Source organism: Scomber scombrus, chromosome 5 (assembly GCF_963691925.1).
Source record: "Scomber scombrus chromosome 5, fScoSco1.1, whole genome shotgun sequence".
NCBI lineage: Eukaryota > Metazoa > Chordata > Actinopteri > Scombriformes > Scombridae > Scomber > Scomber scombrus.
Window position 1 is genome coordinate 29,044,594 of NC_084974.1, and position 25,753 is coordinate 29,070,346.

Here is a 25,753-nt window from a genome sequence, read left to right on the forward strand (position 1 = left end):
ACAGCTAGTTATGCTGCAAAAAATCAATCAAAGGCAGGCCACATCACACATAGTGTATACTGTACAGGCATGTGTATATCAGACCATGCATTCATGACACACCACATTATGATACTAGCCATTTTTAACCAATGTTGGCTCAGCTGACAGGTTTATCATGCTGGTCACACTTTTTTGTCATTCAATATTTGGCTGAAGTGGTACACAGTATGTAACATCTGCAGTCTATACATTTTATTTTGCTGTTGTCTGCTTTTAGAAAACTTGGCACAGTCAAATGCATGAAATACACAAATTGCACAATGCATAAATTTGCAGTGTAATCTGTCCTTTTGTATTAAGTTCCATTAACAATGCATTTTTTCTTCTTAGGAAGACTTGAAACATGTCTCCAAATTTTTACTCTGACAGACTTGATTTAGACTTAAAACAGCTCATGTTTCTTCCACAGTTTATGTTGTGCCTCTGTAGAATTTATTAAAAGAAAAAACAATGAACATAACCTCCATAAAACCTGATGCTAAAACCTTCATCCTAACCCAAATTTACATCTCAGCTTCCCATTCCTGCTGGAATCATTTTCCATGTGATTGCAGCAAAAACAAAAACTGAGCTCACATAAAATGTTCCTTTGGCTGCGAGGAAACAATGATGTCGTGTTAGCCTTTAAATCAGCTGAGTTGGCTGACCTTTTGGGCTGTGCAACAGATACATGGAAGCACTTAGCATAAAGTGTTGTGAATTAGGCTGCTTCTTTTTTTTTTTTTATTCTATTTTTGTTTTCTACAGCCTGTTACTATTTTCGACAGTTGTCCTTTTCCTTCCAGACGACAACTGCACATTTCACACAGTCTGTTTAATGTGCTCTTTTTTTCTGTCCAAAGCTTCTCTGTGAGGTGGAATAAATGAAAATCATACCGAAAATCCAACGTCACATGTAGGCAGTGCCCACGTGGGAGTGAGGAAAAGGGGCTTTGCAAAGGAAAAGCAGAACTAGCAAAACTCACACTGGAGAAAAGCTGCTTATCGTTTTTTTTTTTTTCCCCTCCATCACTCTTCTTATTTCCTACTCATTTTCCCCGTTCCCATGGTAGTGTGTTTGCATGAGCACCTGACTCACGGCAGCTCTCCGGGCTGTGGGGGAGTTATCAGTGAGCCAAGCCAGATGCCCTCTCTCCTGGTAGCCGGCTACATACTATATCTCTTCTACCTCTTCCCACACAAACTGTTCACTGGGCTCCTTAAACACAGTCACACCATAGAGCCACATTGTGAGGTCTTTATTTTATTTAACAATGCTGAGAAAAAAGGAGGCCTCAGGTGTCTTCATTAGATCACTGTGTACCTGACATTCTCAGGTCAATAACACAAGGGGGAAAGCCGACACCAGCAGTGGCTCCTCTATTTTTCTGAGCTTCTGGCTTGTGGCACCTAAGATAGTGTTCCAGCTCCTGATTCCCTGTTGCAACGCTCACCTGCAGAGTGATACCAATATGGTCTTTTTTTCCCCACATTAATGTGTGTCCAAGCTGTTATCTAATGAAATGCACACATAAGCCTAAGCCTACTGTATATTAAATACACTATTGGAGGATCGTGACTGTTTTAAAGTAAGATGTTTCACTGGCTGGCTGAGAGCAGTGTGCAGAGAGCAGATGGTGTAATGAGATAAGCTGTAATAACAATCGCACTATAGGAGCTTTTGCCTGCATGAGACTGCATTACAGTGGTGCAGCAATCATCACGGACCATGTACTTTACTATGAAATTGCTGCATTGTAAAATCCCAACCAATGAAGTCGGGGTCATAGAGCAGTACAGGTCTACCTTAAAGTTCAAAGCTATGCATTTCGAATGAATCTTAGTGCAGCTATGGGCTCATTAGGTCAACATAACATGCATAGATAGGCTTGTAGGGCTCAGTTTGTGCACCATAGTGTGATCAGCACTAAGGTTAGGAGTGCAACTTGCACATGAGCATGCTAGAAATCTATACATTCACTGTACCGTAAGAATTACAGTATGTTTGTCTGTAGATGCTACAGCCCACTCTGGACATGAGGGTTCAAAGGATGTGCTCACAGTATAATAGATTCTCCTGAAAAGTCTGACCTGATTCTCAGTTGTCATATAAACAACCTGCAGTTTCACACACATCCTGTTCAATTATGTAACTCCCTGTCTTGTAGGGGAGGGGAACACAGCACATCAAGTGTAACATGACAGCGCTCTTTCTTCAACACATCCTGCTGTTATTTGGAAAACAAATGCATTTATAATAATGTATATAATGACTAGCTACATATCTCAATGACATAATACAGGTAAGGTGTTTTAGGTGTTTGGATGTCTGAGTACAAACATGTGCACAGACATGCAGGTGTCTTATCATGTGGATGTGTGTGAAGGTGATACTCGTTTTTGAACATGTTTCAATGCATGTGGAGGGGAGTGACAAAGGGGTGGTTTAACAGTATGAGACAATAGCCCCTCCACACATAATGAATGGCTCTCAGAAGTGCCATGATGAGCTTTAAATGGTCTGAAAAGCACATTTTGTTTGCTGTTAGATTGGTGTTCAGTTGCCAGGAAATCAGTTAGAACCAACAATTGACAATTCTAGTGAATTGAATACGGAGGTAGGCGTATGGTTGTAGTCTTTACCCTGCTGCAAACAGGATTGCCTGCTGTATCAGCAATACACAGGCTAAACGCGTGGATTTCCGGCAAAACAGAACACACAGCTGAGCCCATGTACAAAAGCGGTACTAATCTATAGTTGAAAACCATCCCTTCATAGTCATGCAGTGAGTTCAGCTAGTACAATAGCAGACAGCGGTGCAGTGCATCATATTTACAGCACAAAGGAACCTTTCTTACAGTCTAACCTTGGAGAAAAAAGGTCTACATCACTATTCAAAAGATACAACTCTGCACTCCATTTGAGATTTTACCATAATAGATGAATACATTCACACTACAATATCAGGAACGTGGTACAAATAGTAAGCTGTTGTTATTGCCATTAGTAGTAGTTGTAATAGCAATATTACAAAACACCTTATATCACAACAATGTGTGTATCATTCTGGACACTGTCAGAGCTGATGTTGCACCACCATGTGTAAGCCTAGTTTATAAATGCCAATGGCACAACTCCATTCATGTCAACACTAATAAAGGGCTGAGTGTACAGTAGGAGCCATCATTAACATCTATCGCCAAGGGCAACTGTGTGTTAGTCATTCTCAGTTATTAGCATTGAGCAATTTTCTGGTCTTCCAGATGTTCGTACTGTACATGCGCTCTATAGCACATGTGTTAGTGCTGGTTTTGCTGTTACCATTACCCCAGGCACTTTAAGATGGGCTGCTGCATGACTGCACCATGTGCAGTGCAGCAGAGAATCTCCTGTACAGTATGCATGCAATGGAGGCTCTCTGCCATCTAGTGTTAACAAGTGATAATAAATGAATGCCAAACAAAGGAAAGCTCAGTAATGAATTAATGCAAGTGCTGTGATTTCCATTCAATAGACACATGAGCCTGCTCATCTGAACATAAACAAAGTAGAACAAAGTTAAATGGATGCTAAATGAGAATCAAATGAAATTCATACTGATTTCCTTTTAATTAAAAATGTATTTAATTCTGTACAATAAAAATATCCAGTGGTACCATTAACCGGTATTGTTTGTGAAAAAGAAAAAAAAAGAATAAATTAAAAAACAGATACAATTGTTTGGAAGATGTAATTAAAACTCTAACAAATAAGCAAAATACAAGTCGTATTTCCAGTCCAAGAAGTAACGGCAAGAATCAGGTTTGTGATCAATTCATTTTTGTTTCATATGAACTAAAATGTACATTTAAAGTGTAGTTAAAAACATCCCTCATCAATTCTAACAGCCCTATTATTGTAAAACATATCTGACAAATCTGAATCTGATTATGAGACGCACACCATAATTAGGGTATAAGAAATAATCCAGACTGATTCGTTTTGCAGCTTACTGATGAGCATAAAATCTGGACCAAAAAAACCCATTTGAGCTATAGATCTGAAATGCTCATATGCTGTATAAGCTGGTGCCGTTACATGGTCCTAAAAACAACATCAAAGCATTGTAATTATCCAAGATCTGACGTAATCAGATTTCACTAGCTTGTAGGAGCTGCAACAAACAGATATCTAAGTTACCACGTGAATAGTTGATTGTACTGTGAATTGACTTTGGAAGTTGTGATTCATAAAAGATACAAACCTCAAAAAAGTGACACAAAATGCAGAGCCTCATTATAAAAACATCATACCACTTCATAAATCAATGGAGCACTATTAAAATAACAGTTTAAACCACTTTATATGTCTTTCAGTTCAACAAAACATAAGGTGCCACGGAGGTAAACACTCTTCACAGCTCAAGCGGGGCCAGTTCTGTCACCACATGATGACTCAAAGCACCAGCAAAATCTCTTGTATCGCACTGCAGAAGGCACATTAAGATCCGATTACCCAAACCAAATTTAAATCAGATTTGGGTGTTAAATCATTTTTTTGGATTAAATAAAACTGTAACAGTGTTGTGTGCTGTATGTGCATCATAAATGTGGATGCAGGTACAAAATGGCACCTGAATCCTCCAGTCTTCTTAAGGCTTCAGCTTCATGATTGAGGTCATGATAAGAATTCTGCAACAGGGAGAAAAAGACGCATCAGTATTCATAGAATTGAACAAGCTGCAAATGAGCTAACTATAAAACAGACTACATTTGAGGAAGACGACTAGGACCCCACCTTCATAGATTTCATGGTGTCATATCCATAGTAATGGATAGGCTGCCTTTGGGTCTTTGAGGTTGGATATCCAAAACCAGCTATGTGGACCACATCACAGTAGTTGAGAGCGACGAACACAGCAAGGATACCCGTGGTAGGATGTACCGGATTCTGTAACAAACAAAACACAGCGTTGATTCTGATCTTCCTGACAAACTTTTAAAGCGCCCATGTCTTAGATTTGAACATCATCGACATTGGTGCATCCTAGTGGTGGTTATGAAAGAAGCATCTGTGCAAAAAAACGAAATGCTAATATTGTGTCTTTTGAGTAATGACTCCCCAAGTGGGCAGAATTCTTATGAGTAAGTTGCAGTCTTTCATTTTGCCACTAGATGGTGGAAGAGGGCAACAGAAACCGCTTTGTCCTCCTGCATCTTACCTTGGCTTGCAGTTTATCAACACAAGTCTTACTTCAAAATCCAGACTTCATGTGAACTTGAAAACATACGCACTTATAATTTTTTTTAAAGCATCAAGCTCTTGTTCCTATAAAAGTTATATGAATGAATTGTAAGTAACTTTGAACAATAGCATTGTCAAATAAATGTTATCTAATATAAATAAAACATCTGTCATGTGACCTTCTGGCAAAACAGAAGAGTTTACATTACAATAACAATATTTTTTTATATTGTGAATCAAGGATTCCATTTTTCCAAGTAGATCCACAGTTCAGATTTAATCTAAAAAAAAAAAGATTAAAAAAAGATAATCCTCATATTACATTTGCAACAGCTGACCATTTACTAAATCCTCAACCCTTTGTGTACACCCATAATAATCTGGTTGAAGTGCTTTCTAGTTTTTTCAGACACAACAAACATTGGATATCAGGTATAATGTCAAAACATTGAAACAGCTTTCATATAGTTGTAAATGTAACCTGATTTATATTGTTTGATGTACTGTTGTCGTGTTTTATGTGCCTTGTAAGGTGTCCTTGAGTGCTTTGAAAGGCGCCTTTAAATAAAATGCATTATTATTATTATTATTATTATATAGTTGATGCTGATTTGTCCAACAATAGTGCCCCCTCTTATGCAAACTACGTGTGCCGTTGAAACCCTACGTTCCCTAAGTTTTCTGCATTTCTTTACAGCTCTCTTTCTCCAATTGAACACTCTTTCCCTGCAGACTGTGTCTTTCCAAGCAGCTTACTAACTTCAGAAGAAAAATACACTCTTGATTTTTAGTGACAAGTCACAACTTCTGGAATTTCCCACTTGATGTTTTTTTTTTATAGCAAAACACTTGAGAAATTGGAGAGGGGCACTTGACACAAAAGAAAAGTGCTCAGTGAGACAGTTCAGTTCAAAGTTGACATAAAAAAAATATCACAATTCTTGATGCCATGAAAAAACATTAATTAACGAGTGGATGAGATCATGATTATGCAAAACCAAGTTAAAAAAAACAAAACACTATACATCTTCCACTCCATCTTTGACAAGGAACCATGGGTAAATTGTGTTCTCCTGCTAGAGGAAGAAGAATTGAATACTTGAATGTACTTTTTACAGGCCTTCCAACAATATGTCAGACATAATTGTTTCAAAAAGATGTGCCAGTATCCGCATGCCCACTTCACGCATGTTGGTTTGCTCCAATTAAATCACTCCAATCGAATCTCCAATTAAATCTCTTTAGTAGCTGCCTGTGAGCTATATAATTGTTTTCAGGTGCTTGTCAGTGTTTTAAAAATAGTTAATGGCCTTGCTCTTGAAAAGCTTAAGTCCTGAACACTTCAATACATTCAGCTAACTCCTATGAATTATTACGTGTTCCAGGACTAAAGCCCACAGTGATGTTGAATTAATTAAACTATTAAAAGTGTCTTCTGATTTACTGGCTTATGTTCCTATTGTTACTGCAAATCACTGTGAATTAGGCAAACCCTGTTGACATTGATCAACAGCAAAACTCTTAAATGACAAAGTGAAAAGAAATCTTTGCAAAGGTATTGGTCTGGATCAGGCAGGGAGTTCTGGTCCTCTGAAATGATGCCAACGCGGAAGTAACTTAAAACTGCATTCTATCAAAAGGCCACCAGGGGGCGACCGTTTAGGTGTCAAAAGGACTTCCGTCTCTATACAAGTCAATGGAGAATTCACCAACTTCTCACTTGATTTCTAACCTCAGTAAACGTTTTCAAAATGTGTTTATGGTCTCAATCGCTAGTTTAAAGCCTTCTTCAATGCAGTATGATGTTCATTTGTGACATTTTGGCCTCCCTGATTTTATATTTGGCGATAAAGCAGGGTATGCATTAGGGCGTGGCTACGTCGTGATTGACAGGTTGATTGGTTCACAGGTTCAGGAGGGCGCCTCTTGCTCCTCCTGATGCCCATATAAGTAGAATCTGTGTTTTTATTTTTCCCGGCATGCACCGGAAATTTTCAAGATGGCGCTGCTCAGATCCGAAACTATTCGCTTCCAAGCAGCAGTCCACAAACCAATGGGTGACGTCACGGATGTTGCGTCCGTTTTATATACAGTCTATGGTCTGGATAAGAAAAAAGATACAAAATAAAAGATAAAAAGTCGAAGCTCTAGAGTTTATTACAAACTTACCTTCCAGCTCACTTAAAGTCTATAAGAAAGTAAAGTTTACAGATCACACAGCATCCTGATGGACTGCATCTCTAAGAAACATACCAAGTGACTCCCTCAGTTTGATTCCAGCTGGAGATTTTTGATGCCTGTTTCCCATGTTTCATATCTGTCTCTATGTCAGAATTGTTACTGTATTTACTTCTTGAAAAAACAAAATTAAAAAATGGCAATGTCCAATGCAGCATGACATAAATGAATTGTATGTCATATGATTAGAGCTAAAATAAAATTGACCCTGTTCAGACACAGTTTTCTTGCTTGTAACTTGATCTGCCGTTGTTAAACACAGGACAAACAGGATATGTATCTAATGTGAGACTTAATGAGGTAAGACATGTTTGTTGTGTTGTTCCCGCTGAGATTTCCACGTGTTGTTTGCTTATTCCCCAAATGACTCTGTCAGTGATTATCCATGTTCACAAAGGCAAGAAGGAGAATCACTTCTAAATGACCTGGCGATACAAGAAAGTTTCTCTTTCCATCTTTTTTGCACACGTTCCCAACAGCCTTTTCATATCTCTTTCTTCTATAGTTTTCCATGTTCTCATCAAGTTTCCTCTGCAGGAGCCCAATCTGCAAGGACATTTCTATTGTCCAGTATCCCAGTAGTGCACGTCCCAGTGTTTACAATGGCCTGCTTCTCACATGTCCTTTAGCAAAGGCTTATGATTATTTAACCAAAATCAAAGGTTCTTTTGTCAGCTGACTAGTTTTAGATAAAATAACACGTGTTCCCAGCTAACAGAGGCAGGCTTCTGTGTGTGAAATATGTCAAATATGAACATTCACCAGCTGATTAGCTTAGCTTAGCATAAAGACGGAAAATAGGGAGAGACAGCAAGCCTGGCTCTCTCTAAAGGTAACAAAATCGACCTATCAGCACCTCTAACAGAATGCCTAAGAGCATTACAGCAACACCTTTCAGAGAAAAATATGCTTTCAACTTCTGACTTCCTGAAAGCTACACCACTGGTTAAAATGTTCAAAGCATTCAGCATTCAACCAAATAAACTTGCTATTACACTGAGCGTGACTGTCTTTTTTTTTCTTTCTTTAATTCAGTATCTATTGAGCACCCCACAATGGGACACAGCTGACATTCTGTGTGTATTAGCCTCATGTGGTCACCAGCACACTGGCGAACACCAGAACTCTGCAGCAGCGCAGCGCATAGTTTGGACGTGAGCCCGTGGAGCCTTGGTGAGAGGGGGCGACGGAGGGCTGCATACTATCACCACTGCAAGCCAGACCTACAAGAGCTCAACACAAGCCTGTGTTAGGGGAGAGGGGTGCGAACATGTGAGTAGTATGCAGTGTTCATGTGTGACTGCAGTGCAGAACAAGAGGAAGGATAAGAAAAGAGATAAGTTGTTGCCTGTATGAGTAAGTATTTGTGCCTGTGTGTGCATGTGTGTGTGTATTTTCAGGGGAGTGCTTGTCTATCTGGCAGGGTCATTAGCTATGGGAGGGCGGGGTGGGGTGTCTGCAAAGAGATGGCCTGCACGGTCAGGATTCCTGCTGATATTTGTCAGATGAGGAATACAGAAAAGGGGGAAAAGATAGAAGGTGGTGAGGGAAATATAGAATTCCTTGGCTTTTCCAGCAGTCATCACTATTGTTTAAAAAATATGTGATTACAGGAATAAATAAAGCTAATTCCATTTTTTTGAAGTTTAAATCTGTTTAACATAGTAAAATTTAAGTGCTACATCCCTCCATCTCTCCCCTCGTCCTGCCCAACATCCTCTCCCCTTGGCCCTCTCCATACAGTCTGTGCAGATGGTGCAGAGCTCCTGTCGGGCGAGCCCGCTGGTTGCCTGTAGGATCTCTTGCCTTCCCACTGCTCACTCTTCTCATGCACCAGCCAGTTGTGTTTGTACTGCAGTCCAAAGGGGTAACACCCCCGCCCCCCTCACTCTTTGACAAAAAGGGCTCAGGAGAGGGGAACAAGCAGAACCAAAACAAAACTTGGCTCCAGCCCACGTCAGGGACAATCCCCACCAAACACACAACAAGTCCGCTTGGCAGATGGGATGCAATGGGCCAATAAAAGAGTTCATTCTACATGAGTAATAGCCCAAGTCAAATCCCAGGGTGTTTCAAAATCCAAGCACAAGGGCCAAACATAGAGTCAACGTCCAATTTGTGAAACAAAAACAGATCAATGGCCCACTGCAAAAAAAAAAGTCCTCCTCATGTTTTCTTATTGCATAATCACTGTTTTTCAGCCAAAGTTTCACAAGTTAGTTTCGGTTATGTTATGTACGTTTTAAGTTGCTTATTTATCTTTACTTTACTTTATAAGTAATAGGTAAGATTTCATTGGCTGTAAAGTCCCAAACATTTCCAATGAGATTCAACAAAACCTTGAAATCATACAAAAACACTGAAGGTCACAAACTCTGGACATTTTCATGTGAAAGCAGCAATAATCAGTTTTTCAGTGGAGAAACACTGGAAGCTGTCTCTTTTCTAAAAAATAAAAAAAAGGCATCTGGTTGAAATTTATACAATATTTTGGCTTTCCTTCAAAAGCCAATTATTTCTCTCGGATTCACTGAAGACATGAGGAGCTTATCTTGTAATGAGATGACAGAATTCCAAGCAGAAGCTAATCTTCATCATGTCTTGCAGTAATTGGATCCACAAAATCACTATTGACCCAGCTAGATTTCATGAGAAGTGCTTCTTCCAGTAAACTGTTTATCGCAGCACTCAAGACGTATCACTGGAGGAGCTGTGGCTAATCAGTGGATGCTCCAACCAGCCTTGTTAACATTCATGTGGGAGGCAGCAAAGGGCAAAAAAGGGGGAAAAACTGAGGTATGGGAGAAGGGGAACAAACAAGAGAACTGGTTCCAGTGGGAAAATTGCAGTTGACGATGCCAGAAATTGGTCAATATTAATGAGATGCAGCAGAGGAGAAGCATCTCCTCCGTAATTGTAGACTCATTAAGCCACAGATTTGATAGGTTTGGTTCCGATCAGAGCAACAATTTGGTGTGGACTTTGAGCAAAACATCTGGTTCTAAAACTCTGCTCTTGCCTGAAGCTCAACAATTTCCCGAACATTGAAATGGAAGCAATTTCTCACCTGTTTACTCTTGGAGTGCAGAGGGATCCTTAAAAGTCTCTCTGCTGTCTGATGAAGAAAGTGGGGGTCCAGCACTCTGATTTTACTGACATCAGCCAACCAGATTTGGGGAGGGGGCTTCCAAAAGCCTTTCCTGATCTGGGGGGGGGGGCACACAACAAAATACAAAAAGATAAGTGACAGAGAGGCGTAGAGGTTAAAAGGAACAAAAGCACAGAACAAAAAAGAAATAAATCGCTATCCTTGGTCAGCACAGTGAGCTCATTTACACAAACAAGAGGTGCAATTGAACCTATGACTCCTTCATGTCTGGAGGCAACTAAATCAATGTGCAAATTAGCGGGTAATGACCCTGCAACTATTAGCAGTGGGAGGCCGGAGATGCCGGGAGCAACACAGTGAAGGATGTCTGCTATGGAAACTACATTTAACTCTGAAGAGCACTGGCATCACTGAACCTTTCAAGCACTGGGAAAAGAAGCTGAAAGGAGTGTGTTTACGTCAGGAAGAGAGGGAGGGGAAGAAAATAAGAGAAAGTGACATGGCACATGGCATGCATAGGTTTGTGTGTATGTATGTGTGGTCTATCATACACTAGGCTACTTTTGGGGGCAACTTTCAGACTTGGGACCAGTTAATTGGGGACAATAGGCCTGTCCAAAATTGGGAAAAGACTGATATTGGGTCAGGTTAGGGTTAGTCAAGTAGCGGTGATGGTTAGAAGTAATTAATGTAAGTCTATGTAATGTCCCCATAAGTGACCATTATCTGATGTGTGTGTGTGTGTGTGTGTGTGTGTGTGCGTGTGTGTGTTTGTGTGAGAGAGAGAGTGCATTCTCACACATATCCTGTACCCTCTTCTCATTATAGAGGATCTCTTTGAGCCACCGTAGGTCTTGCTGTTTGAAAGGCACCAGGACCATGAGTGTGCCGGGCTCATTGTGCAGGCCGGGATTGTAAGAGGCCGATTCGGGGTAGAAGAACCTCATGGTGGTCTTGTTTCCCACGTCCTCCTCATAGCCCCTCACTGGAGCATCATTCAACCTTAGCGAGGGGACAGGAAACAGCACAGTTTCACCTCTAGTTTCATCTCAAGCTATAATCATTCATGCAGAAACATAGGAGTTTTTTTTTGCTGAATCATACAAATCACATTAAACATTTTTGAAACATTTCTGAGCATTAAAGGGAAAGTCCTGTATTTTTCAAAATGTGTACTCTCTACCTCTGTTTTAAACATTCAGGGAATACAACTGTGGTCAAGTATATCTGGGTAAGCCTCCTAAGAAGTCCATCAACAATCACTTTTTCCCTGAGTCAAACACAGAAATTAGCCCCCGTGATTAGCTAACCTTACCTAAATAACCAAGCTAGCTTTTTAGCCAACCAACTACCAAACTATTAATCGGCAGTAATAACAAAATTCTGTTACTTATCATTTCATATCCAGTGACCAACTTATGATGTACATAATAGTATCCCATTACTTTTTTTAAGGAAAACTGCTTTTAGACATGAATATGATTCTTTTCAGTATACCTTGATGATTTCCACGTCCATTTAAATTAATGTTTTTTTCAGCTAATATTTATTCTGTGTCGGCTTGACAGAAGGATATATGTTAATGTTTAACTTGGATGGTAAACAGGTGCTGTGAAAATGTCAGGTGTGTACTATTTAATCACCCGACCGAAATATTTTTGTAGTCAGGTCGTTCTTCTTTCCCCAGTCATTTCTGCCACTTTCCACAACTGACTGTCTGGGAAAATAACTGAAGAAAGCGTTGCCTTCAAAGACTATGAAACTGCTGACATGCACTTAAGTGTTTAGGGCTTACATTTTGATGTGGGCCTTATTATGGAAACGTCCCTGCTTCATTACTTTGAACAAATCCCTAATAGAACAACCCCTTAAATTCACATTATAATGCGTTGCTCGGCCCATTAATTAACACAGTAGCAGAGACTAAGACTGTGTTCTGCTAAATGATTAATCCAAACTTTGGAAACTCATGTCTCGACAGGCTTTAACAGTGTTTAATGGGGTTTCTATGACAGAACCATTCCAATGGCGTCAAACTCTAAGGCATGCATTGAATTCTGAGTGTCAATAACCTTACTCTACTTGGCCAGGGAACGATTAGCTTCTGAGAAGAAAGGGAGAGATGTGAGGGGAGGAGGTGGGGGTTGATGCAGGGAGAAAAATGCATTGTGGCCAGGCCAAATTCTGGCTGTTTGAAAGAGGCTTATAAAAACTCAGAATGCATGTGTTCATTCCTAGGCTTTAAAGTCAGATTTGCCGAGTGCCTTTGTCCCTGAGTAAACGAAACGCTTTCTGTAGTCCCCTTGAAAATTTTTTAACTTGACCCAAAAGTTTGCTAATTGCAGGAGAGGACAGCTCTATGTCAGGGTCAGACGGTCACACAGTCGGATACTGTCCATCATAAGACTGCGGCCAAGTGAATTTATATTACCACCCTCCCTTAAGCATCTGTCTGTTCCTAACCAGCCTGTAAAAGCTTTGGAAAAAAGAGGTGGTTATGAAGCGATTTAAGGTTGAAAAACTACAAAAATAGTTTTATTGTTGAAATTGACTATATATAATATTTACAACATTTGTTATATGTTTTGCTTACCGAATGACCACGTCATATTTGTTGATGATTCTTCCCAGGGAACTGTTTTTAATGGCAAAGCCGTTGCCTATGACTACACAGGTTCTGCATTCAAGGCTGCAAAGAATTAAACCCCACACACACACACACACACACACACACACACACACACACACACACACACACACACGCACACACACACAGACACACACATATATAGTTGAAATGTGGCCGATTCATGTTCATCCATTTTTTGTAATAGTAAAAGAAATTGAGTGACAATTTACAAAATCAGAATAGAAACCTCTGTTAGAACGAGGTGACTCTCAGTATTATGTGACAGGCGTCTCACACTTACTTTTCAATGTTGGCTGGCACCTGATAGTTTGCCGTTACAGCGAGAACTTTCAGTAGTTGCAGCTCTGGGGGGTAAAGTGAGAAAAGGTGAAGTTTAAAAATATGATAATTTGAATACAGAGCTGTAATTCACATCAGGGCTGAAAATACACATCTGTAAAACACATCTGACCTGCAGTCCTCATTACAGTAGATTAACACACAATATGAAGCTGTGGCATCTGTCAAAGTATTATAACTGTATGACAGTAAAGCATCACATATTTCAAGTCTGGTCATGAAATCAGTCACAAAGTATTAAAAGAGTTCTTATTATATTTGATTTAATTGGGTAGAGGTGAAGATCTAAAGTCAAGTTAAAGCTGGTGTTAATATGTCTAAATAAATAAATAAACAAACAAAAAAACAGCCATGAACTAAGCAGAGCAGCGGATAATGTAGAGTCGACATACCACTGCCCTTTATGCCATAAGGTAACGCCAGCTTTGACAGATGCTCTCGCCAGAAGAAATCCTCCAGTTTCAGAAAGAGCTGTGTTTGTCTGCTAATGCTGCATGAGAAATGTCAGAGCAAAGAATTACAACATAATACTGTGCACAGGGTTTTACTGTATAGATGAATTATGTTACAGGAGGGTTTGTGGCTGAGAAAGAGAGCGGAGCGGTATGAATGAGGCGTAAGACACAGCGAGGATGAAGAAAAGTACTTTCATTTTTTTTGGCTATTCACCACCATCAAACCACACAATGGAAAATACCAACTTCACTGCCAAACAGTACAGCGCTCATAGTGGCACATGGAAAACTGCTTCATGTGCTCGACTGATTCCTTAACTTTCCCAAATGTTCTGGTATCTATTAAGCAGGTAAACCAGGCTCATTATACACAAACCAGCCATTTACATGATGTCATTCAATAGCAATTTTCCTCATTAAAATCCTCCTCTGTTGGCATGTCTCTGCCGAGAGGAAGGAAAGGAAAACAACAACATTCAAAGAGCCTGTGGAGTGAGACAAATGTGGCAGGTAGTAATATGGGAAACAGTTGCTTTTCTGTGTTCACTGCCTTCAGACTCCAGCTGTTTATGACCTACTGTATTTGACAGTGAGTCTCTCAGACATTTATTACTCTCACGTGCCAGCTAGCTCTACGTGGGAGATCAGATATCTCTGGGGAAGGGTCTAATTAGAGGAAATGTCACTGCGATTGGAAAGTCTCACTGCGACTGTAATGACTGATGTGAAAATCCAAGAATGACAAAACCAGGACCATAATGCAAATCATGTTCTTTTCACAAGGGGTAAACACAGGGATTATGAATCTGGGCTGTTTAAAAGGTCAAAGGTCAGCTGTGGAAGGTTCTACTGGGCTGAAGAAATAAACAGTGACCTTGGAGGAGGGTTGGGACAAACCACAGATGGAGACCATATCGCTATTTTGTAACGGCGCACACAAAAAAGACCAACAGTAAATATACAGCTGAATAAACTGATAATAGTGCAAGAGAAAATAAATGAGAGGGGGGCTCGGGGGCTGTGGAACAATGATTACTTAACAAGGCAGAACCTGAGGAGGACAGAACAAGCGGCCGTCTGCCTTTAAAAAATACAACTTTATCAAGAGCTCCTTTCAAATAAACAGTAGTTTTAATATTAACCTTTTCTTCAAGACATTCCAAATGAATTACAAACACTAAAATCTTTTTAAATGATAAATCGTGTTCAAAAATGTTTTACCCTTCCCAAAACAGTTCCCGGAGCCTGGCACCTTTGGTTCGAATAAAAATCTTGGCATGCCATCCTCCCCTTAATAGGCCATCCACTGCTTCCAGTTTGTTAAAAAAAAAAAAAAAAAAAAAAGAGAGAGAGAGAGAGAGAGAGAGAAAAAAAACACAGACGTGCCATTACTCACTTAAAGTTAAGGCTCTCCCACTTCTTCTGAGTTAGCCAGCCACCACACAGCGACTTGCTACTGTTCAGAGACTTGCTGGTGCCTCCGTAGCTGAAAGACAGACACACTGACAATCACCACAACTGGCATGAGAAACTACTGCTGAATTCATAAAAAAACACAGTGTGCCAGTTATTGGCTCCAGAGCACTCAAAAAAAGAAAAAAAAGTGCAAAAGTGGGTATGTGTGAGGGCCTAAATTGACCAGCAGCTTAGACCACTGGATCAGAATGTGGGTTGTCTCCTTAACTTTTAGTGACTCAGCATTTCACAGACCTCATGAGCTTACTTTTTTACCAGAAATGGGCATTTTTGTAATCAAATGACCTCAATACCACAGCATTGGAGAATGAAAGACAGACACTAAGAAGGGAAGAAAGAAATGGTTGTGCTAGTGTGTGCATTTACCTCTGAAGTATGACATAGGAACAGTAGTATGTGACAAAGGAGATGAAGAAGAGGAGAACTGGGAGAAGCCTAAGCCACCATGCTGGAGTCAAAGAAAATAAAAAAAACAAAGGGAAACATACAGAACACACATTTCAAAATAGGATAAATCATTTCTTAAACACAACAATGTTTTTGGCTTTAAAGTCTCAGCACTTTAAAATCCAATTAATAAAACCAGAACCAGAAATTGAAGCTCACAAATTTCTTAATTCTTAAGATTAATGTTCACTGTGTGTAACCCATCCGATATAATCTAAAACCGTGCTTCTTCCAATACCAGTCATTCATCTTTTAACAGTTACACATGACACAAACTATACTACATATCCAAAAGTACACAGCAAAAAAACAGGGAGGACTCGGTTAGAATTTGAAAAAAATTGGGATTGAAATGATGATACTGTATGCACTGTGTGTGCTGTGTGCTTGGTTTAATGTTGACCAAAAATGACTGAGTGAGTGAGTGGGTTTTTGGAAAACTCCTGTTAAGTTGTCCAAAGCCAGTAAATGTACCCATATCTTCATTCAATTACCCTCGGAGCTGTTTCTGTCATATTTGCTATTTTTTCCACTTATGTAAACTGGTCACAGTAATGGGATTTCTGTCCTGGGACAGAAGGGGAAAACCATGCATGAAACTGAACATCAGTGGTATGTTCTTGAATTTGGAAATTTGGTTATTTGCTTTCTTGCTGAGAGTCGAGAGAGAGACATCTGTTCCTTAAAGGGGACATATCATGCTTTTTGTGACTTTCGGTTATATTCATACTGTTATGATGTCAGATGTCTGTCAAACATGGTCAAAGTTGCAAAACTTTAGATAAATATATGCAAAAAAATCTCCCTGCTAGTCAAATGTCAGGGCTTCAACCTGCTCTGAGCACTTTTGCAAAGTTACCCAAATGTCATATCTTACACACTCTGTTCCAAAGCCTTTGTCGTTAAGGTTGTTGCTAAGGTTGTTCACATTGTTCAGTCTCATACTTCAGATCACATTCAGGTTCGAACATGCACAGATGTATTTGAGAAGCTGACATTTTGAGTAATATCCTCCTGCTACAGTGTACTGTTGGTTTATTTAGCTGCCGGAGCCAATGGAAGTCTGCAGAGACACAGGTTCCAGCTAGCCAATCGGACTAGAGTGGGCCCCTCTGGAGTGGGGCCTTAAAGCGAGAGGATCTAGTTTTTTGAACTGTAAAACATGCAAAGATATCCTAGTAGAGCAACAGTTTAAATGAGCACAATACATCAGCAGCAGGTTATCATAGCATAGCACACAACTGGAAGTGGCCTATGTCCATCTACCTGCACCTAGTTACTATTACTAACACCAACATATAAGCCTATTTGTGATCCAATAGGACTTTTGGCTTGTCTATGGAGGTAGAATATTGCCATGTATCCAAAGAAAAGCAGACTATGATTTGCACCTGTAAAACTATAATAACACAACTTTTGAAAGTGCACCTTAGAGTTTGTAATTGTGACTAAACTGCAAAAAATAACAAGCGTAAAGAAAGCACATCGTAGAATTTGCTGAATGTGCATGTCTATAACTTATTATTATTATCATTACTTTTTTTTCATTGCAGACCACATTCTGTTAGTTTACAAAAAGGTCAAAGCGCTCTCCTAATGAAGAGTTAAAGACTTAAGAACCACAGTGAATATTTTATTTCCCACCTCCCTCTGTAATGTTAATCCGGTTCGAACGGGGTTTAAGACTGACCGTGGTTATGAAACCTTCAATACAGCAGCCACTGTAGCTCTACAGTTATAAATGAAACACTTCAAAGTATCTTGCTCTACTGAATATGAGGAAGTGATAAGAAGTAGTATAAGACTCTTTTTGTACACTTGAGTATGCGTATGGGTTGATACATCTGCAGAGTTGAAAGGGTTACTTCTGGTAACCCCATGAAAAACAACAGGTTATAATTTAACTAATTTAATAATAGTACATAGATACAATCATTAAAGAGGATTTTGGGCCATAAACTTGTAATCATTGCATGTGAAATAACACAGTCAGATTAGCGCTTTGCTTGAATAGATTTCAGAAAATAGTTTTTTTTTAAAGTCTGCAAATAATCTGCTGAATGCCCACTTACTTTTAGTTGCCTTCTGGGACATCTTCACGTGCTCCTTGTTCCTTTCATGTCTACATAGTGCACGAGATCATCCTGGCAGCGTGTGAAAAAGAAAGATGAAAAAAAACAAGTTAGCACCTCCCTTTTAACTGCTTCAAATGAATAGCGTGCTTCACTTCTGAAAAGATTTGAAAGAAATTGTGTAATGGTCAAATGAATGATCATAAGTGGTTCATTGAGATAGTGGGTATCACTCACATGCACACATGCATGTACTGGGAGGAGTGTTAGGGAAATGGGTGTGGCAGAAAAACCCACAGGTGCCAGAAAACAAAACCAAACAGGAAGTTACACAGAAAAAAAGACAGTCAAATGACAGACCATCGGTTTAAGAGGATCATGCTCAACTGATAGACACTTGGTCCCTGAACTGAAGGATATATCACGTTAGCTTCAACTGTGCTGTGGAGAGGCTGAGTTCAGATTATGGTTTACATCAGATTAAGAAGCATTAAATGTTTGTGTGTGTGCGTGTGTGTGTGTGATTTTACTCCACAGTACAGTATGTTAATACTAAAGCCCCTCCCAGTAGAACAGTGCCACTTTATCACAGAACACATGATATGATGCTGCTATTTCGTAAATGTAAGTGAGGTTCCTCGAACGTGTCATGTTAAAGGAACAGGGTGGTGTTCCTCCTTAGCCGGATATGAGGCCATATTCATTTGTTTTGTATTCATTGTTTTATGAATCAAACAAAATGTTCCAGTGTCCTAGGCGTACAGTCAGGATATGCTGCTTATCTCTGTTTTTACATTGTTGGAAACGATAAATAACTTTTTGAGGTTTTGAGAAATGGTCTCACAGTTTTCTACCATTTTACAGACTAATCCATCCATCACTTATTCAGAAAAGAAAAGACAGATTAAACAGAAATTCACTTGATGACTTGAAATGTAGTTGATACAATTAATGATGCCAATTGTCACAGATTCCTTTGACAAAAACCTCTAATAAACACAAAACTAAGTATTGAAGAAATTATAAATGAGCTTCATCGCTACAAATACAAAAAAATGACAATATTACTACAGAACATCTTACCTTTACCCTCTTTCATTTCCAACGGCTACAGTCTACCCTCCGGGATTCAGATGTAATAAAACACGGCTTGTCCTTGGAGTAAAAACAAAAAGACAGACCTTTAGATGATACAGTATCAGCAGAATAATAGATATATTATCATATATATGAATTAAAAACAACAATAATGAGTTCAAGTGCTTCCTATGAACTTTAAACATGATTGAGTAAAGTTACAACAGCTGGATGTACTGCAGCTCACAGGAGACACAGAAGGCTCAGGACCTCCTCACAGGCACCACAGGCAACACAAGAAACAGAGCAGCACAATGGCCGTCTGTGTGCGATGCTGTGAGGCAGACCGACGCTGGCAAAAGTCCTCAGGATGTGAAGGACCGACAGAAGAGCGGCAGCGGCAGAGTACGATTCTGTCTGAGCTGCCCTTCACCACAGATGTTCTCAAAAGCAACTGCTGCAAGCCTAAACGTGGACCACGAAAGAAATGCAGTCAGACCACTAAAAGAACTTACTCACACACTGTAGTGATTAAAGATGATTCAGGCGGCTACCACGGAATAGCACGGTGGATCTAACTAACAGTAAACCAACGAGTAACAATGTAAGGCCGAACAGATTTATTAAGAGATGTATTGAGGTTGATTCAAAACAGCTGAGGTAGAAAAAACCATGATGACAAAATCGACTTCCCTCTTTAAACCTCTTTCACCTACCAGCTGATTTCTCTGACACACTCACGAAAAAGAAATTCACGTGTTTTTTCAGCAGCTCACAATAGAAAATCACCTCTAAAACACATAATCCCAGATTTAATCCAGTCAGAGGAGCTAAATTGGGTTCCCATATGTAACACTTTGACCCCTTTTATGAAGAAAAGCTTACAAAGAAATTGGAAGGCTCTATAGTCAAAACCTTTTTTTTGCCTCCTAAAAGAGTCTGTATGGGGAAAATGCACCTTCAGGCAGCGAGTGTACAGTAGAGGAGACGTGCTGATTCCCTGCAAGGTTTTTCATGGCAATCATGCTGAAGGCAGTTTGAGTCCAGGGATGTGGCTTCCCTTCAATATCCTGATCCTCAAATGCCACTTCCCCAGGTTTCAGAATACTTTATTTAAAGATCATGAATCTTTCAACGTTCCCATATAATGCAGGGTTTTTTGTTTTTTTTTCTTCTCTTCTTGACTGATCTTAAAAACACAGAACCAGTCAAAAGTTTAGACACACTCTTGCTCATTCACGTAAATGGGAAGTACTGTACTGTAAATACGTGCAGCAACACATCGAGACTTATTACCGCACTTATCCATGGTATGTCTGAGATGTGTCAGATCCGGCTGCTTTGTAATTGCGTTTTTATTGAGCTTGCAATTTAACTGTCATTCTCCTCCCATCCTGTGGTTTTTAACATCCTCTTCCCATCACACAGTGTTGGTTCATCTCTTCCATTTTTGTACATTTCAAGAGGAGTTTTAAATTTCATGCAATGCTGTAATTTGTTTGTTTAGCAATTATGATATGTTGCTTCACATGCACAAAAAAAGTCAACCAATTTAGGATTTTATATAAAGACTATTCATATTGGCATTGTCCTCAACTTGTCCTTTTGTTCAACATAGCTAAATATGATGGTCCTTGGAACATAGGGAAACACTTAGTCTTAGTATTTCACAACAGGAACTCCACCAAATCCACACAAAAACATCTTTTGCTTACTCACGACACTGGTCGAAGAAAAGCTTTCTTAACACATGATTTTATAGTGGTAGTCAAGCCTCTTAAATGATGACAACAACAGGGAACTGTACTTGATAAGATTTAAGGAATTGTGAGTCATGCTGCATGTTTTTGGTACACTGGAAAACAGCATTGGAGACATGAGAGCCAGAGTAAACTTTAGCATGATACTAATTTGGTAGTACAATCAGAGTAGAGTATTTGTATATGTGTAAAAGTGCAGGCACACCCCTTTTTGGTGACTCAGTACACCCATCCTAGTCACTTCTTTGGAAATCAATCTGGTCTTAATTAGTTTTCTATGGAGTCTAGTGTTTGCTCGGTTTACTTTGGCAGCAGCTGACCATTTCCAGTTGGTCATTGCTGATTGTTCCCGCACTAACATGTTGAATCAAGGTTAGACTTATTTGGGACTTTGTTGTTGTTCTCATCTGCAATCCTCTGCACGCTGTGAATGTCTACAGATATTAATTACATGCAAAGATTAGAAGAAGCCATCTCAGGATAAAAACAAGGGGCAATAAAAGTCAGATGGCTGCACATTGCACTCTACTATATTATAAGAAGAACATAACTTTATCAGGGAAATAAAGATATGCTAACAGAGATATTACACAGGTTAAAATATGGAAGAAAGCTATGGTATAAATGTGAACTCTAAACTTTTTGCATAAAGAAGAAGTTATTTCAGAAGTGTGTCAATCAGAGAGGGCGTTTTCTCACCCCTGCTCTATTTGTAGTCCAACATCCTGTGACACATAAGAGAAAATGACACTGAAACATACTGATATGCAGCTCTTATACAAGAATAATGCATGATCGACACAAGATTATGATTGAGTGTTTATATTCAAACACAAATTTGCAATTAATCAAATTAGCCGAATCACGCTGGGGCCTGGAGTCCCAGAACTTCAGAGGCAGGTAATCCAGCTTTGCATGTATTCTCTCAATAACAATAAGATGTTTTGAATTTGATAAGTCTACGGAAACACCCTCAAGTTCACAAAGAAGTGCATGAGATGATTATATCCCCCTGAAATGAATGTTTTGGGGGAAGATAAGCGCTCAAAACATCTATCGTATGTTTCAAACCAGATTCCCAACAAGACTGATTGATTCAAATAGGAGTGAGTCATGACTGCAGAGGGGCATATTGTGGTCTTTCAGCTGGTTTGCTACAAGTTGCCATGTGGTAAATATCTCTAAGCTCCATTACATGCAACATCTGTGGAGAAAAAGAAGGTCTCTTATGTAGCCGCTGCTACAGTGACCGAATTCCACAGCCTAAAAAATATACAGCACGGATTTTTAAAAAGGAGCAAAATCAATTTAAAGATCGATGACATTAAATGTGACATCATCATGAAAGACAATGGCAATCAAGAGTTGTGGCATACAAAGTAAAATGTGATATCTGCACTAACATATAATATCCATACAATACCCACTAATGCCAGTGTGAGACTGTGTAATGAACCCACTGTTTCAAGCAAGGCCCTCTGATCTGCCTTTCAAATGTCTACACCCAGTTTGGACAGTTTGTACATGGACCTATCCCTACCCTACCCGATACTGTGACGACAGACTTCAACCTGGCCAATTTCCCAAATGTCTTGCATACCAGACCTGTTTTTTAGAGAAATTGTTTATATATTTTGTCAAGAAAGACGATGTTGTGCACCAAATACCAGAACAGGTTAGACCCAGATTGCTACAGACTGTGAGGAGATGAATTGGGACATACAGTGTGTGGTGATCCAGCTGTGAAGATCAGTGGCTCAGGGCCAGACGGGGAAAAGGATCTATAGAAGATTTAAATGAAAGGGTGAAGAGTGAAGAGTGAAACCATCAGGCTGAATTACAGCTGATATGACTTTATCTTTTTTAGCTGTTTACACTTTTCTTAAAGATAAGAACTTGTAAAGAAACACTGCTGCTCCCTGCATGAGGACATTGTGTCATAACTTATACAAAGCACATATAATACCCACTATTGGTTCAAATGTATTGTTCTAGACGCTGCTAAACTACAGAACACAAACAACAGTTGGACTTAATTTGCCTTAAATGTTTGGGTTTTTTAGGGGCAGATGTTTGCTCAACACTGTTATCACTTTTTCAGCCAGACTGCAGCCGAATGACTGATTCAAGGACGAGTGCTTCAAAGCAGAGTTGCCACTGCAGAGAGCAAAACATTGTTTTTTTCAGCCAGTTTTTCTCCCCAGATCCTACATATTACAAGACCTCATTACATGTCACATCTAAGGTTAAAAACAACAGCAAACGGGGCAACAGCAACAACCAGGTGAGTTTTCAGCAATAAGCAACACGAAGGACTGAAGCCTCAAAAAGTTAATTTCTTGATGACAAGATGTTACTAAACAGAGCAGCGATGATCCATCGATACGTCAACTGGCAGATTATTAACCTACAATTATTCAGTTACTTGTCATTTCTTTTTTTTGTGACACATTTTTTTAATTTCATTTCCAAGTGGAGGCCACAGATGCATTCAGACAGTATCCTTAAAGCAATAGTAAAAAATATACATATGATTGGATACACATGTTAATACCCCCCCCCCCCCCTCCCAAAACTAATAAACAATCCCCACAACCATCCCTTAGGTCCTCACCAAAATACCAATATCACTCCCCTCCAGAAGTTAACCAAACAAATAAACACTCAAATAAAAAAATAAAAATAATAAAAATAAAATGACAAAACAAACAAACCAATCTGATTAACTATATATATAAATAATAATAATAATAATAATAATAATAATAATAATAATAATAATATTGAATTTTATGGTAATAATGAATTAATGTTGAATCAGAAACGTACTAAATTTATTTACAGCTAGGGAAATGACTTTGTTGAAATGAACATTACTTTCCCTTTCTAGGCAAAAAAATATATATTTCTTTGTTTTTGATTTTGTATCTTTGGGTTTTGGACTTTTGGTCAGACAAACAAGACATGTGAAGGGGTTACCTTTGACTCAGCATTAATGTTTCACTATTTTCTGACATTTCATAGAGCAACTAATTAACCAAGAAAGTAATCTGCAGATCAATTGACTTATAGCCCCCCCTTACTAATTACATATAAACAATATAAAACAATACAAGGGCAGCTCCTTCAACTCTAAACTATCAACACTGACCAAAAACATTCTCTCCACTATCACTGCCTGAATGTTAGAGTTGCTGAGACATTACATTTAAACCACTTTAAGTCACATCCAATGCCACTGAAAACACTGCCTGTGGTTAAATACATGTATCTTCCATCTTCATCCTAATCTACATGAATCATCCAACCAAACGAAAAAATTAAAAAGTGATCTCACTGATAGTTGCACCACCTAAATGAAATGTAACATCTTGTGATCCAGTGAGGCCAGTTACAACAGAGCAGTGCAGTTTTATCCCTCCCTACAAAATATGTATAAAACTCTCCTACAGTAACACACATACAGGCTGCACTGTTAGGATTGTAACAGTCATACCTACTTACCAGCAGTGCCGCCCTCACGGATGAGGTTTAATCCTCGGGGGGATTCTGTTGTGCTGTACGTAAAAAATTATATTGATACCACCAAGTTCACGTTGCTTTTTAGTGACACTCACTGCGTGGGAAAACGAGAAATATGCATCTGCCCGCAGCGCATACGCTCGGATGGAAACAGTGATGTGACGCTCGCCTCAGCTTTCACACATACATACTCTCAGTGTCGCGGAAACAAGGACCCAAAACCACAGAGAGGTTTACAGTTGGTCTGACTGCCATGAAGTCCACAGGCAAATCTAGCGGAACGCTTTCTCTCTCTGTCACAGCGCGTTCTCTTTTTCTCTCCATGCGAGGGGCGCATGCGCACGGCTGTAAGCGCACTGGCTGGCCGCAGGAGCACAGATCCAAATACAATGGCTGCAAAAAAAAAAAAAAAAAAACCCAAAAAATGTACAAGCCGAAAACTTCATGGTGCTGGTGTTGGTGTGTGGTTCATAGATTATCGTGATTTTTTAATGTGATCCAGTTTTTTTGATCGTTCCCCTTGTGTCTCTTCAGTCTGCTACAAACTGGACTTTTCCTCCCAGAGGGAACAACATCTGGAGACTGCTGCTTGAATGTAAGAGAGATAATAGACTGAAACTCAGGGACACGATTACCTGCAGTTTCCATCGCGATGTGTATGTAACTACATTAAAAGGAAGGGTTTTAAAGTCCATTTTATTTGTATATAGTCAAGTCATTTTGTTATATAAGGTACATATAGTGCCACATCACAACCAAAGTTATCACAGGGCACTTTTCACATAGAGCAGGTCTAGACCGTAGGCTACTCTTTAATTTACAGAAACCCATCATTCCCCCATGAGCAAGCACATGGTGACAGGCAAGGAAAAACTAGCAGGAAGAAACCTCGAGCAGAACCAGGCTCATGATGGTGAGCAGCCATTTGCCTTGACTGGCTGGGTTGGGAGAGAAAGAGGGATGGGGAGACACACAGAAGCACAGCAACAACATTACTGACAATAAGGGCTAATATAATGATATAAATATGACCAATAATAATAATAGCAGTAGAATTGGGCAAACTGGACAAAGGGGACCGCAAGCAGCCTGCAATTGGAGGCCACTTGTGAGACAAGAAAGCACAAAACACCAGGGAAGATGCCAAGTTAGTAATATGCATTAAAAGAGCATGAATGCGTACAGATGGACGGAGGGAAAGGAGGAGAGAGGAGCTCAATGCATCATAAGAAGCCAACCCCCCCAGCAGTCTATGCCTATAGCAGCATAACTAAGGGCTGATCCAATGCAACCCTGGACCAGCCCTAATTATTAACTTCATCAAAAAGGAAAGTTTTAAGCCTACTCTAAAATGTAGAGAGGA

The 25,753-nt window shown here is 39.5% G+C and overlaps 1 protein-coding gene across 5 annotated transcripts; it reads right to left on the minus strand.

Annotated features, from left to right (window-relative positions):
- Positions 1–3,622: 3,622 nt before the first annotated feature.
- On the minus strand, positions 3,623–24,683 carry st3gal4 (ST3 beta-galactoside alpha-2,3-sialyltransferase 4). 5 transcript variants are annotated; one of them, XM_062418760.1, is made up of 13 exons: positions 24,373–24,682; positions 22,592–22,649; positions 19,115–19,186; positions 18,032–18,103; positions 15,879–15,960; positions 15,433–15,522; positions 13,974–14,071; positions 13,523–13,586; positions 13,186–13,281; positions 11,405–11,594; positions 10,551–10,688; positions 4,799–4,951; positions 3,623–4,692 (listed from the first exon to the last, which is right to left on the minus strand). In XM_062418760.1, exons 4-13 carry the CDS (start codon positions 18,051–18,053, stop codon positions 4,603–4,605), a joined length of 1,023 nt encoding a protein of 340 aa, XP_062274744.1. In that variant the 5' UTR covers positions 18,054–18,103; positions 19,115–19,186; positions 22,592–22,649; positions 24,373–24,682; the 3' UTR covers positions 3,623–4,602. The 5 variants fall into 5 exon arrangements, with proteins under 5 accessions (XP_062274744.1, XP_062274741.1, XP_062274742.1 ...); XM_062418757.1 differs by lacking the exon at positions 22,592–22,649; XM_062418758.1 differs by lacking the exon at positions 22,592–22,649 and having other exon boundaries at positions 24,365–24,682.
- Positions 24,684–25,753: the final 1,070 nt, after the last annotated feature.